We start from the raw sequence: 14,238 nt of genomic DNA, 5'->3' as shown, positions 1-14,238 counted from the left end.
GGGCCCTTCGGAAGTTCACGGACAATGAGATTAAACAATAAGTTCAGGGGTGGGCGTTGTGGCACAGAGGGTCAGGCCGCAGCCTGCAAAGCTGGTATCCTATGATGAGCCTTGGCCACTCCACTTCCGATCCAGCTCCCTGCTAATGTGCCTAGAAAAGCAGTGGAGGGTGGCCCAAGTGTTTGAGTCCCTTGCCACCCATGTGAGAGACACAGATGGAGTTCCCAGCTCCTGGCTTCGGCCTGGCCCAGCCCCTGCAATGCAGCCATTTGGGGAGTCCCTCAGTGGATAAAAGATCTCTTTCTCTCTTTCTGTTTCTCCCTAACTATGCTTTTCAAATAAATAAATAAATCTTTCTTTAAAAAAATATAAATTCATTTTGGTGCAAAATTTGTTTGAAATCCTTATGTCAAGGGGTCTTTAAAAAGCTCATGGAAAAGTAGGTAGGATGAAAAAACATACATGATTTCAAAGTAATCTCACTCCTTAATTGCATGAAAAACCTTTAAACATTCACAGAGTGTGGATTCCCGTACAAAATACAGCAGTCCATCTCCTTCCCCTCGCAGCACCACACAGCATGCCAGTGTCTCTGTTCCGAATGCAGGAGTCTTTTTTTTTTTTTTTTTTTTTTGACAGGCAGAGTGGACAGTGATAGAGAGAGACAGAGAGAAAGGTCTTCCTTTTGCCGTTGGTTCACCCTCCAATGGCTGCCACGGTCGGTGCACTGCGGCCAGCGCACTGCGCTGATCCGAGGCCAGGAGCCAGGTGCTTATCCTGGTCTCCCATGCGGGTGCAGGGCCCAAGCACTTGGGCCATCCGCAGGAGAGCCTTAACTGTAACAGAAGGAACTGCTCCGCACGGAGGAAAGTTCTGGAAAATGCTGCAACCGTTCAGAGAATAAAATGAAAGACTGCAGACTGTAAGTGCCACAGATTCACACCACTTCACTGGATATAAATAGAAGAACGATGGGAGGCTGACGGCTGGCTTCAAAGGCGGGCAGTGTCTGGAGTGGAAGCCATAAGCCGCAGGCCGTCTTCTTCGTAAGGTGCACTCTGTCCTCAGCCACGAGAGAACAATCTGGAAGCAATCTGCTGGGGCAGCTGCTCTCATCAACAAACTGTTTATTGTAAGAAAGTGGCTGGGTCAAAGGCTAAACATCAACCCGAACCGAAAGCATACGGAGCAAAAATCAATACCGTCCCTGCTAAAGCAGCCCAGGACCTGCGTGCAAGGCAGCCGAGGGACGCACGGGTAGTGCTGCAAGCTGAGGGAGGGAACCGGTCCCCCCGCCCCAGGCGCAGCGCTGTGCCGCCTGTACTGCGACTGACGCCCTGCTGCTGTTGTCAGAAAGGTCTCACCCACGCGGCTAACACGCCATGTTGAAAAAAAGACGGGCAGCAACTTTCTAGACCAACTGCCCCCCGAAAAGCCATGGTGCTTTATTCCAGTGGCTTCCTTCCTGCCTTTGCCGTACAGGGGTCACCGGTGTGTTGACACACAGCGCGTGCATAACACAGCCCCTCTTAGAACTGTCTCATTGGCAACGGCGATGCTGAACGACTGGATGTGAGATGATGACGAAGGAACTGTTTCATTTTAGGTGTGATGGCGGCACCGCGGGTATGCTTCTCAGCAGAGCTCTTATCTTTTAAGAGAAACACGCTAAAGTATTCAGATGAAACCTACACACACCATCTGGGGTTTGCTTCAACAGGAGCCGTGGGCAGGAGCAGACGAAACAGACTGACCCACAAACAGACACTCGCAGGGAGAGCGCGGAGTCCCTGGGTGTCCCCTGCATTGTCCTCCTTACTTTGTGTATCTCAAGTCTTCTGTAAGATGTGGTCGTTTACTTGAGGGCATAGTTCAACAGCCACTTTGAAAGAGGGGGGAAATGTTTTCTTGGATATAAGAAAAGTATCAACCTACCAACACAAATCTATTAACTCCCTACGAGAGCAAAGTTGTGCCTGTATGGATCACGGTGTGCCTCGGTGTGCAACATGACCGGCTGTGAGCCATGAGATACAGCTGCCACCCTGGGAAGGAGACACACTGGAAGGAGAAAGGCTCAGTGTGTTCCCGCTGCCGTGGTGGGTCCACCAAGCCAGAGGTGACGTGGTGCAGAAACAACGCTGTCCGTGGGATCCTGCGTGGACTGTGTCATGGCGCCTGCGAACCTAGGTGAGTGAGCAAGTAAGAAACCCAACAGCCGTAAAAAACGGGGACCGAGGTTCTAAAACAGACAATTCAGCATAGAGACCTGACTTTGTCTATTTGAGGCTGGTATATATTGCATTGAAAATTCCTACATTAATAGCACAACTGAGAATGAGCCTGAAAGAAAGAAAACAGAACAGAAAGTAAACCTCTCTTTCATGGTGCTTAAAGCAGCCGTGAGTACGTATCTGCGGGTGACTTCAACCTGCTCTAGTACAAAGCTGACAATGGTCATAATCACTAATTCGTAGAAAAGAACGCGTTTGAAGAGTTTCACCCGTTTCTCTAGTCTAAGTCCTTTGCTGGGAGCAGCACACAGCCGGCGGAGCCTGGAAGGGGTGAGAAAGGCCATCTGGTCCACCCTCCCTCTGGATAAGAGTGAGATAGGCTTGGTCACAGGAAGCTGGTGACAGTCTCTTAACTAACCATCTTCATCTGGCCCATCTGATACACCCACCCCCCCCAGCACAATAGGAAAATCTACAAGAGGAGGATCCTCAGGATCACAGACCTTCGACCTACAAAGCACTTCATGTACTGAGAAGCCGCTGAAAAACCGAAATCCAAGTACGTGTCAAGGCTGCCTGTGGACAGTAACAACCCAAGCAATTCTGCGCAGACAGAGCTCAGATGTGCTCTGACCTTTCCCAAAAATATTAACTGTCATTTTTTTAATTTATGAGATCACTATATGGTATTGCTTTCATGAGATATATTTACTTATTTACTGAGATTAAAAACAGCAGGGAGATTAGTGGTGTTATCATGCAATTTCTCCCAACAGCTGCTCTATGCAGGATTCATTTTTGTCCAAAGAGAAGAAAAGAGCTTGCCAAATGCCTTCCTAGGGCATCAGAAAGCAAATCTTTACAAGTTTTCTCAGAAGAATATTCACATTTAATTTTCCTAACTTTTACTCTGCACGCAGGAGGTAAGCTGGTTGTACAGTGTGGCGCCCAGGAAAGACCCGTGGCCCCGGCTGAGACGCGAGGACTCCAGAACCAGCAGCCTTGCTGCCCGTGACGGCCACATGGGCCCTTCCTTGGCTTCTGTTTAGAATCTGAACTTCAGTCTTGGAGGTGCACGGCCCACCCTTCCCCTCGCCCACACCCCCGTCCCCCGCACTCAGACAGACACTCAAAAGAAACGCACACAAAGTGAAAGTGCTCCTTTTTCAAAAGTTCCCGGATACTCTAACCTAGATCTTCTCTCAAATTCTAGGCTAAATGGGAAAAAGACAGGTCCTAGCTTGGCAATCCCGTGTTCTCCTAGTTTTCTTTAAAGCAGACATATGAATTTAAATAAATAAATATGTGTACACACACACACACACACCAGGGTACTCCAGAAAGTTCGTGGGAAAATTGAACAAATAGGTAAGTTTATTTAGGTCAAAAAAGTTCCGACTACATGCACAGTGCTTCCGTAATGTGCACTTCCCATGAGTGTTTTGAAGACCCCTCGTATGTATGGCTTTGAAAAATTTCTGCACCCAAACTTATCTTTTAATTCCATATTCCACAACCTTTTTGAAGTTCTTCATTGACCTTCACATTTAACTATACGTGTGTGTATTCACAGGATTCAAATAGAAAAAAATACAACTACCAACTAAAATTTTTTATCCATTAAAACAAATATTGTTAATGACCCTGTTTTGAATGGTTTCACTTGTAGACAGGCTTCTCAGTTGATGAATTAGGGTTTAGGCTCTAGCTTTTTTTATGTTTATCTCCAATGACCGACAGGAACCAAAATTACAATCTTTACTACCAGCATTTCTTTACTTTAAAAATTTAATTGACAAGCAGAAATCATGTATGTGAGAGGACTCCAAAAAGTTGGTGGAAATGGAGCTAAAGGTAATTTTATTTGGGTGCAAAAGTATTTGGAAGCTTGTGCACATTTCTTCATAACACGCATTCCCCACGAACTTCTGGAAGGCCCTGTGTAGTCACGGTGCACAACACGACATTTTGATGTGCATATACACTGTGGAATGACGACTCCGATATTTCTAAAATAGATTATATTTTCAAACGAGAGCCTGAAAACATTTCAAGAAAGAAAAACAAGAACACCCACAGGACAAGCAGAAGGGCTCTACAGACTGTACAGAAACAGGCGGGGGCTGGAAAGCGAGGCGAAGCGACCCATAGGCTGCTGCGGGGCTGAAACAACGGCAAAACCGAGGAAGCGAGAGACCGCGCAGCAGAAGGGAGCCTCCTCTTCCTGTCTGTGATGTACGGACAGACGGACCCCAGCTGAGAGCTCCTGCTTTTCCACGGAGGCCACTGCCTGGCAAGGACCCTGTCCCCCTGCCAAGCTCAGACACAGCAACAGCAGCCCCCAGCACCCCAAGTTGCCCCGATCCTCCTGGCTCAGGTCAGGGACACGGAGGATTGCCATCAGGGCTGAAGCCTCCAAGACGTTGCAAACAGGTTTCTAAAGGCAGCTCGCTTCTCGGGGCAGCACTGTCACGTTATCGGCAAGAATGGTGCGAAATGTGCTCCCGGCTCTAACGCACAGCCAGCCCAGAACCGAGGCAGCCCCCGACCCGCTAACTCCGCCAGCGCCGGCCGGGAGAAGGATGCTTACATGGCTTTCCCCCACGGTGGGCGCCCACCACCAGGCCCCCTGGGGTCCCCAGCCCCTGTTCTGCACCTCATCACAGGGAGCCCTTTGATCATGCCCTCAAGCAACCCGCTACTCGCGCCGCTCGCTCCCTGGGATGTATTTTTTTGGACTTGGGAGACAAAAGTCTGCTCCTAAGAATGTTCCAAGGCTTCCAGAGCCGGCTTCGACCGCCCTCCCCGGGAGGCAGCGCCATGATCCACACCCTCACACATGGCAGCGATTAGGGGCTGGTGCCGAAGACGGAAAGCATTTGGTCTTGCAGGGCTTTTTATTCCAAAAGAGCCTGTTTCCCATCCACAAATTTGTGACTGCATAAACGGTAGATATAAATAGTCCGGGAAACACAAGCAATCCTGGACTGGGTGCCACCCCACGGAGGACGCTCCATCCAGCTTCCAGCCCTGGTCACCCCATCCCGGGGCCAGGCAGCCAACGGCGCAGCCCACAGAAATCACAGGTCACGGCAAAACCCGTGCAAAGGGAAAAGCCAGGTGGAGTTGTGTGGGTCCCCGACTCCCACCAGCATTTTCCCCGTCTCTGCCTTGACTTCAACCCTGAAAGATCGACCCCCCACAGAAACTGCTAGAAACAAGACTCCGACAGCAAGGCAGGGCACACGGCAGCTGAAAAGGCACCTCCTCCCGAAAGCACTAATTTCTAAAAGGGAGCTAAGGAAAACACCCGGCTATTATTTCTCTCACATTTCCCCGTCAAGACTCCTCATGTCACCTTTTGCTGTGGGTATTACGTTTGATAACAGGAAATCAGTCAGAATGAACAAAACATTTCCAGTGTAGGTGAAGGGCCGGGGGAGACAGAAAGGAGAGAGAGAGGTACGTATATGAAAGACCCTTTAAAACACGCATAGCTGTAAAAGCTTTTAAATGTGGCGCTTTAATCTGCCAGCTGCTCTCGGCCGCCCCGTCCCGTAAAACACAGCCACCAGACCTCCGCAGCCGCGTGTCAAACGCTACTCGGCGTGCACCTGGAACTCTGACGCTCCCATCTCCAGAAAGTATTCTTTACAATAACGCTAGAAGTGTCTCTCTCGCTGTACATTCAAGATTCAAAACAAGGATTAAAGGTGCGAGAAGGGGAGGATTCCGTGTCAAATACCTTGCTGGGGGAAAAAAAAAAAAGGCAAGCAAAGACTTTTTTTTCAGTGCAGAATTCTAACGAGAACTTGTTAGAAAAATCACAACATGCTGTACAGCCCTGTGTCCTGTTCCCAGGGGTAAGGAGCGAGCTTGCCAGGCCCCAGGCCCCAGGGTCGGGGCCACCGTGAGACCCGGACACACATAAGGGGCTCCGCTGAGTCTAGGGCACGCACAACTGTGCGAAATTATCTCTTGCTTCCCAGAAGGCATTGCAGCGAGGCCTTGCGCCTAGTAGGCACTCAGATGTTCGCTCAGTGAAGGGGTGGGTTAGAGGAGGAGGAAGATGAGCCATGTGGACTGACTTAGTCCATGTTTCTTCATAAAGCAATCGATGTCACTGGTACATACATCAGGACAGCAGGGTGCACACCCTAGATACAGACAATAAAAAGTCAACTTGTAAAAAAGTAATTCCCCGAGTAGTAGAGGCTAAGCCTGGAGCTTCTTCCACCCGTTTACGAATACCAAAGCGATTCTCGCCAGCAATATCGTTTTTGAGGGAGTGGGGGAATAAAAAGGTTTCACAGTAAATAATTTTAGGCGGAATCAAACTGAAAAGTTAAAACTCGTTTTTAAATATATATTATTCATCCCCAAACTCCCACGCTACCCACACTGCACACACACGCCCTGTGGTGATTTTGCCCCCTTAGTTTAATAACAAACTTGGTTGTCACTTCTTGTTACGCTCACACATCCTGACCCGCGGGGAGAGTAACCAGACACCCGCTCGCAGGGCTCCTGCCAAAAGGCCGCCGCTGCTACTTCTCAGGCCGCCTACCCCGCACCCAGAAGGATCCCAGGCTTCTTCGTTTGGGAAAAAAGATGGTGCTCCCCAGATCCAGGGCGGGAAACCCCCTGGCTGAAGGGGCTGCCACGTGACAGTCGCCTGCCTTCCTGGGGTGGGGGACCTCCCACCCTGTTCTGGCTCTGCCAGGTGGCTCTGGGGGTGGGCGTCGGGGGAGCTGGCTCTATCCCCACTCACAGGTGTGGGGTCCCAGAAACCTGCGGCCCCTCTCCAAGAGAACTCCTCCTGCCCTCTTCCCCTCGCCACGTGTCTGGCAGAGGTGAAAACGGAAATGGAAGCCAGCGCCCCAGAGGCAAGAAAGTTCCTTCACCAGGAAAGAACTGTGTTCCTTCCACAAAACTAACCCTTACAGAAAATAAAACCCATGAACATTCACTACGAAATATCAAAGAACTCTATTTTTTTCCTGTGTTCTTCAAGAGAAACGACTGTGGTTTTTGTTTTTGCTTTTGTTTCCATAAAAATCAGTGTCTCCCACCAGTACCCTGGAGCCCTCCCACCCAGGATGGTGTGTTCCTGCTAACTTCCTGTCACCACCAGCAGTGGGAGCTGGACCAGGCAGCCTCTGAGCGATCCCGCTCCATGACAGCTTGCGGTCAACCACACAGTCCACCAGCTCCCCCGACACCCAAAGAAAGGAAGCCCCAAGGGGAGGGGGGCGGTCAGCTCACATTCACACCTGATGGTCCCGGCTGTCACACGCCACTGAGCCCAGTCAAAGCGGCTGACCCGCAAAGCAAAACCTCTTTAATGCAGAGGTCAAAAACAACATTCCACTCTTGTAACCTTCAAGTTTTAGCCACCTTCAAAACCCAATGGCCTACAGTACTCTTTCAGTTTTTAATAACTGGCCTGGCTCATTATATAACTAATATGCTCATCACAGAAAACAGGTCCAATACACAGAAGGTTCCCAAGATGTCTATTAAAATCATCTGAAAGCCCACTGCCTGACATGCACCCTCCACACGGGACTCGTGCGTGTGTGCCATGTGTGTGCGTGTGGGGGCGGGTACTCTGCAGGTCAGCGTGTGATAGCCGTGTGGAGCCCTCTGTGTCCGTCCTGGCCCCCTGAGGTTAGGCTGCACGTGGAGACCGAGGTTGGGGGAGCCCAGCTTGGCCACCGGGCCTGCACCCCAGCAAAGCTTTGCTTCCTCTTGTTGCTGTGCCTGGGGACACGCCTGGAGTCACCCACAACTGGGTTTTCGTGTGGGGATTACACGCTACCATGGTGTCTGGGTGTTGCTGAAGGTGGCCCCTGGGGGCCACTGTTCTCCACTGGGCGGGCCATGCCATTCCCTAGTCCTCTCTTGTAACAGAGACGCACACGGGAGCTTCATAAATCTTCTGTGCTGTTCCCCATAAAGAGCAAGTGTCAAGGCACCCAAGTGCACAAACACAGCTGGTCTGCAGTGAAACTATTTAGATAACTGGTGTATTTATTTTGTTCTTTCATATCCCATACCGTAACGAGACCCAGTACACCGCGAATGTCGAGTGAAAGACGAGTGTTATTGACTGTGACATTGAAATAATTTCCACAGGCCCCCAAAGAAAGTGTCACCAATATAATGGGAAACTACCAAAGCACACTACGCGAAACTGATATAGAGAGAAACAAATGCAAACTCTGAATCACTTCAGAGTTCTAGGGGCTGGTGCACCAGGCAGCCTAGCTCAGCAGCGACACCTGCTGGTGAGAGGTCGCAGATCCCCCCCCGGAGCACCGCCCGGGGAAGCCGGAAGCTAGGAGGCAGCAACACAGAAGTTAAGACGTTCGAAGTCAGCAAGCTCCTATCTTCAAAGCCGTGTGCACGAAAACCCTTAGGGAACTTGCAGGTCAGGAGAAACTAAGACCTTGAATTCTGACATTTCCTTCCACCAGGGATTCAGGTTTTCTAAGCAGAGCAGTAAACAATAAGAAATGGACAGGCAGGGGTGAGCACTGTGGTGTAGCAGGCAAAGCCACTGCCTGTGATGCCGGCATCCCAAATGGGCACTGGTTCGAGTCCAAGCTGCTCTGCTTCTGATCTGGCTCCCTGCTGATGGCCTGGGAAACCGGCAGAAGATGGCTTGGGCCAAGTGCTTGGGCCCCTGTACCCACGTGGGAGACCTGGAAGAAGCTCCTGGCTTCGGATCCGCCCTGCTCCAGTCAATGCGGTCATTTGGGGAAGGGAAATGAATATGTATAATTCTAAGCCAGACCACAAAGAAAAACATGTTTTCTCATATTTGGGGTAGTTACTACACAGAGCCATACTAGTATAGTTTTCATTATCTATGATTATTTTTAAATTGACTGTGAATGAAATGGGTATCTTTTCATTAGATTATGGTTTACTGCCCTTGCCTATAGTTCCCTCTGAATTACGGTCTTTTTACTTTTTATTTGTTGAACTCTTTATCTAGTGGAGCATTAAGCCTCTGACCATTATGTAAATTAAAAGCATATTAATTCAAAAATTTAAAAAGAAGGAAGGTACCACTATACTTTTGTACCTACTAACTACACCGAATCTGTTCTCTCTGCAGTCATGTAACATTAACAAGAGAACTGGGTCGTAGTTAGTAATTTGCTGTATCCGAGACTCTCAGGTAGCAATAAATTCCTAAAAAATGAGTATGTACGATAATTCATGCACTCAGCTCCTTAAGCTCTGCAAGTAAAATATAATTCAATAACAAAAAGCAACTGAGGTGCGAGCATTTGGCGCAGCAGTTCGGATGCTGCTTGGGACACCTGCGTCGCATACTGGAGTGCCTGGATTGGGGCTCTGGCTCTGCTGCAGATTCTAGCTCCCCACATACACCTGGGAGGCAGCAGGTGAGGGCTCCAGTACTGGGTCCCTGCCACCCACGTGGAAGACCTGGGTTGAGTTCCTGGCCCCAACTTCAGCCTTGCCCAGTCCCAAATGTTGCCGGCATTCAGGGAATAAATCAGTGGGTGGGAGATCTCTCTCTCTCTCTCTCTCTCTTTTCTCTCACTCAAAAAAAAAAAATTTAGAAAAAACATTTTAAAAAGAAAAGAGCGATTGGGAAGGAGAAGTCCACAGCACAGACATTCACAAAGACCAACAAGGTCAGGGACCCAGAACAAGAAGTCAGCATTTCTGAAAACTTCTCTTCCAAAGCCGTCATGTAACAAGGGGCTCACCAAGGCACGTTTGGGACTGTGTATACAGAACAGAAATGTGTCTTATTCATGTTCAACCACTTCATTCCCATGGTTCCTTTTTTATATAGATTTATGCATTTATTGAAAGGCAGGGTTACGGAGAGAGAGGGAGAGACAGAGCGAGAGAGAGAGAGGTCTTCCATTTGCTGGTTCACTCCTCAGATGGCTGCAACAGCCAGGGCTGGGCCAGGCCAAAGCAGGAGACAGGGGCTTCTTCCAGGTCTCCCCTGTAAGTTCTGGGCCCCAAGCACCTGGGGCACCCTCCACCATCAGAAGGGAATTGGATCAGCAATGGAGCAGCCGGGACTCAAACCTCAGCCCCTGTAGGATGCCGACATCGCAGGCGGCAGTTTTACCCACTAGGCCACAATACCTGCCCCTGCATTCCCATGGTTTGTATTCAATATATGAATACTCTCCCAAATGATCAATCAATCATGGAAACGGTATCCCGGACAGAGATGCACAGGGAGGGGACGCCGCTAGAGAACTTAAAGGACAAAAGCAGGAAACATGAGTGGGTGGTATTTTGTGATTTTTAAAAATTTTTTTATTTATTTTATTTTGAGAAATGAGGGAAAGGGGGAGAGAGAGAGAGAGAGAAAGAGAGCGAGAGCGAGCGAGCTCTCATCCACTGGTTCACTCCCCACATGCCCACAATGGACAAGACTGGGCCAGGCTGAAGCCAGGGGACAGGAGAGTGATGCAGGTCTCCCACTTGGGTGGCAGGGGTCCAATTACTTGAACCATCACCACTACCTCCCAGTGTATGCACTAGCAGGAAGCCGGAGCCAGGAGCCAGGAGCCAGGTATCAAATCCAGACATTCCAATAAGGGACAAGAGGGGTTGGTGCTATGGTGTGGCAGGTAAAGCCACCACCTGCAGTGCCAGAACCCCGTATGGGCTCTGGTTCTAGTCCCAGCTGCTCTACTTCTGATCCAGCTCTCTGCTATGGCCTGGGAAAGCAGTAGAAGATGGCCCAGGTCCTTGGACCCCTGCACCCACGTGGGAAAAACTCCTGGCTCCTGGTTTGAGATCAGCACGACTCCAGCCATTGTGGCCATTTAAGGAGTGAACCAGCAGATGGAAGACCTCTCTCTTTCTCTGCCTCTGCCTCTCTGTAACTCTGCCTTTCAAATAAATAAATAAATCTTTCAAAAAATAAATTTAAAAAAATAAAAGTTAAAATATTAAGGGACATGGGAGCCCAAGCTGCATCTTGAGCCCGAGGCTAACTCCCGCCCTGGTGCGTGCTGTGACACAGCAGACACAGAACACAGAGCTCTGGCTAGGTATCCAGGTCATTCCCACCCTAAAGAATATACCCAAAGGTCAAGAGTTCCAATCTCCTGCTCACAGGAGAAAAAACGAAGGCCATTCCTTCCTCTCCACTCTGTGTCCGCAAGTCCAAGGGCCCAGTCCCAAGAGCAGCAAGGTCAGAACTCCTGGGAACAGTCAGGGATCACTGCCAAGGGCAAGTCCGGTCTACCTCGCTCCTGCCCTCCCAGGCTTACAGGCAAGCACCTGCTCACGAGGCCAGCCTCAGAATCCCCTGTGGGAAGAGGGCTGAGAAGGTGCGGGAGAGTAATTGTTCCCCTGAGGAGCAGCACCCTTGTCCACACAGCCCTGCTCCACTCCTCCAAGACTGGAGGCTCTAAGGACGGCCACATTGGTGACTTTCTGTGTCACAACAAGGCGGGGGGTGGAGAGGCAGTGCTGTGGTGCAGGTTAAGCCACTGTCTGCGACACCCGTAACCCACAGGGGCATTGAGTCCCGGCTGCCCCACTTCTGATCCAGCTCCCTGCTAATGCACCAGGGAAGGCAGCCAAAGATGGTCAAAGTACTTGGGCCTCTGCCGCAAACATGGGAGACCCAAGAAGCTCCTGATTCCTGGCTTCAGCCTGGCCCAGCCCTGGCTGCTGCAGCCATTTGGGGAGTGAACCAGAGGACGGAAGCGCTCTCTTCCTCTCTCTCCCCTTCTCTCTCTGTTACTCTGACTTTAAAATAAATAAATAAATCTTTAAAAAAAAAAAAAATGTGGTGCCGGCCAGCACCGCGGCTCACTAGGCTAATCCTCCACCTACGGCACCGGCACCCCGGGTTCTAGTCCGGGTCGGGGCACCAGTTCTGTCCCAGTTGCTCCTCTTCCTGTCTAGCTCTCTGCTGTGGCCTGGGAAGGCAGTGGAGGATGGCCCAAGTCCTTGGGCCCTGCACCCACATGGGGACCTAAAAGAAGTTCCAGGTTTCTGGCTTCAGCCTGGCCCAGCCCCAACCACTGTAGCCATTTGGAGGTGAACCCATGGATGGGAGATATCTCTTTCTCTTTCTCTCTCTCTCTCTCTCTCTCCCTCCCTCCCTCCCTCCTTCTCTTTTTGTCACTCTACCTTTCAAATAAACAAAATAAATCTTTCAAAATTTGCGTGGTAAGGGGTGTAATTTGTTCTTTTCCAGGGAAAGCGGCTACATTTGGGGTCTTCAGTCACCTGGAACATGGGGTATCTATCTGCTGGAACAGTCACTACACTCACAACTTCGGCTGTTCAGGGACAACAACAGAAAGAGACCCACAAAATGATTTGTCAGAATGAATAAGACCTTGACAGCGTGGCAAGTGAGGGGATTAGAGGAACACACACCTGGAGAATCTGGCAACCTGCCCAAAACCAGGTATCAATCACAGGCAGCAAACACAGACTCAAGGCCGATGGAATTCCTGAATACACCCCCAGCTCTGCGGGTATTTTCCTTTTACACACAGCTGACGCACAGGAACTGAAGCCCAGGGCCTGTCTGCCACCAGGTGGCAGACAGCAGCACAAATGAAGCCAAAATTGTGATTTTCCCACCCAAAGATAAGCTGAGAAAGGCCCCAGTCAAAACAACTGTTTTTAATCCCAAATGAACAGATCGTGGTTTCCAGATCACAGAGCCACCCCTCGCTATCCACAGGGGATGGGTCCCAGGACCCCTTCCATGGATCCCACAATCCACAGTCGCTCAAGTCCCTTAATGAGACAGTGTCGTCCTCACACAGAACCTACCGAGTTCTATGCTAAATCCTCTCTAGGTTGCTCCTAGTGCCTACTGCAGTGCAAATGCTCTGTAAATAATTGTGCACTATACTATTCAGGGAACAATGGCAAGGAAAAAGTTTGCACATGTTCAGTATAGAAGCAGTTTTTTTTTTCCCCAAGTATTTTTATTCCAAGGTTGGTTGAATCCAGGGATACGGAACCCACAGAGCCAGAGAGTGGGCTGCACTCCACTGACCCACAAGCAGGAAAGGCCCAGAACCTGCAGGCCAAACTCCAGCAGCCTTCCCCGACCTCACATACAAACACTGACGCGATTACGTGATCCTTGCATGCCTTTCACATGGTCTCCAGACCATCCAAAGTCAAAAGAGAAAATGGAAATCAAAAGAGAAATCACAATCAAAACCAAGGGAAACGGAAGAACTCCAGGGCCGGGCCCCCTGTGTTGAAGAAGACCACAGCAAGGCGCCCCCTTCTGGCTGAGCCAGCCCCGAGCTCACCTGGGTGGTCGGCAGGAGGTACACAGGTGTTAAGGCAGGCACTTGCTTTACGTCACAGCTCAGGCCGAGGGTCGTCAGGATCTCCCTAAGGACTTCGTATCTTGAAATGTTGCTTGATTTGAGCAAATTAAAATCTTCTTGAGTTTGCACCAGGGAAGAGCTGGGAGGTAGTTCTAAGTGCACCTGCAGGGAGAAACACCACGTGTGAATCCAGGGCCCGTGCAGACACCAAGCCAGCTTCTCTGCCAGTTCTGAAAACTTGAACATGGATTCTCACCATTACCAACAGCATATAAATTCAGAACCCGAGCACTGGAGCAGAGAGAGCAAGCGATAAAGATTTGAGGGGCAGGCATTCGGCACAATGGCTAAACTGCTGCTCGCGAGCACACATCCCGTCAGGCTGCCTGGGTTCCCGACCCAGCTCCAATCCCAGTTCTAGCTTCCTGCTGATGTGCAGCCTGGGAGGCCACAGATGATACTCAGGTACCTGGGCCCTGCCACCCACGTGGGAGACCCAGAGGGAGCTCCCGGCTTCTAGCTTCAGCCTGGCCCAACTGTTGCGGGCATCTGGCAGGTGAACCAGCAGGTGGAAGATAGCTCTCCCAGCTTCTCTGCCTCTTAAAAAAATTTAAAAATTATAAATTAAGTGTCTCTACCTATCACCAATCTGTGTCTTGGCATAAAGGAAGGGACTG

General features: G+C 50.1%; 1 protein-coding gene across 2 annotated transcripts in view; it reads right to left on the bottom strand.

Moving 5' to 3' along the window:
• HLCS (holocarboxylase synthetase) overlaps positions 1-14,238 on the bottom strand; it is a 208,805-nt gene that overhangs the window by 157,950 nt on the left and 36,617 nt on the right. For both annotated transcript variants that reach the window (XM_062205215.1, XM_062205205.1), the window contains exon 5: positions 13,541-13,723. In XM_062205215.1, coding sequence (XP_062061199.1) covers positions 13,541-13,723 — 183 coding nt within the window. The remainder of the gene's footprint in view (positions 1-13,540; positions 13,724-14,238) is intronic.

Source organism: Lepus europaeus, chromosome 2 (genome assembly GCF_033115175.1).
Source record: "Lepus europaeus isolate LE1 chromosome 2, mLepTim1.pri, whole genome shotgun sequence".
Classification (NCBI taxonomy): Eukaryota; Metazoa; Chordata; class Mammalia; order Lagomorpha; family Leporidae; genus Lepus; species Lepus europaeus.
The sequence above is the reverse complement of the archived record's forward strand: the minus strand, read 5'-3'. Positions and strand labels throughout refer to the sequence as shown.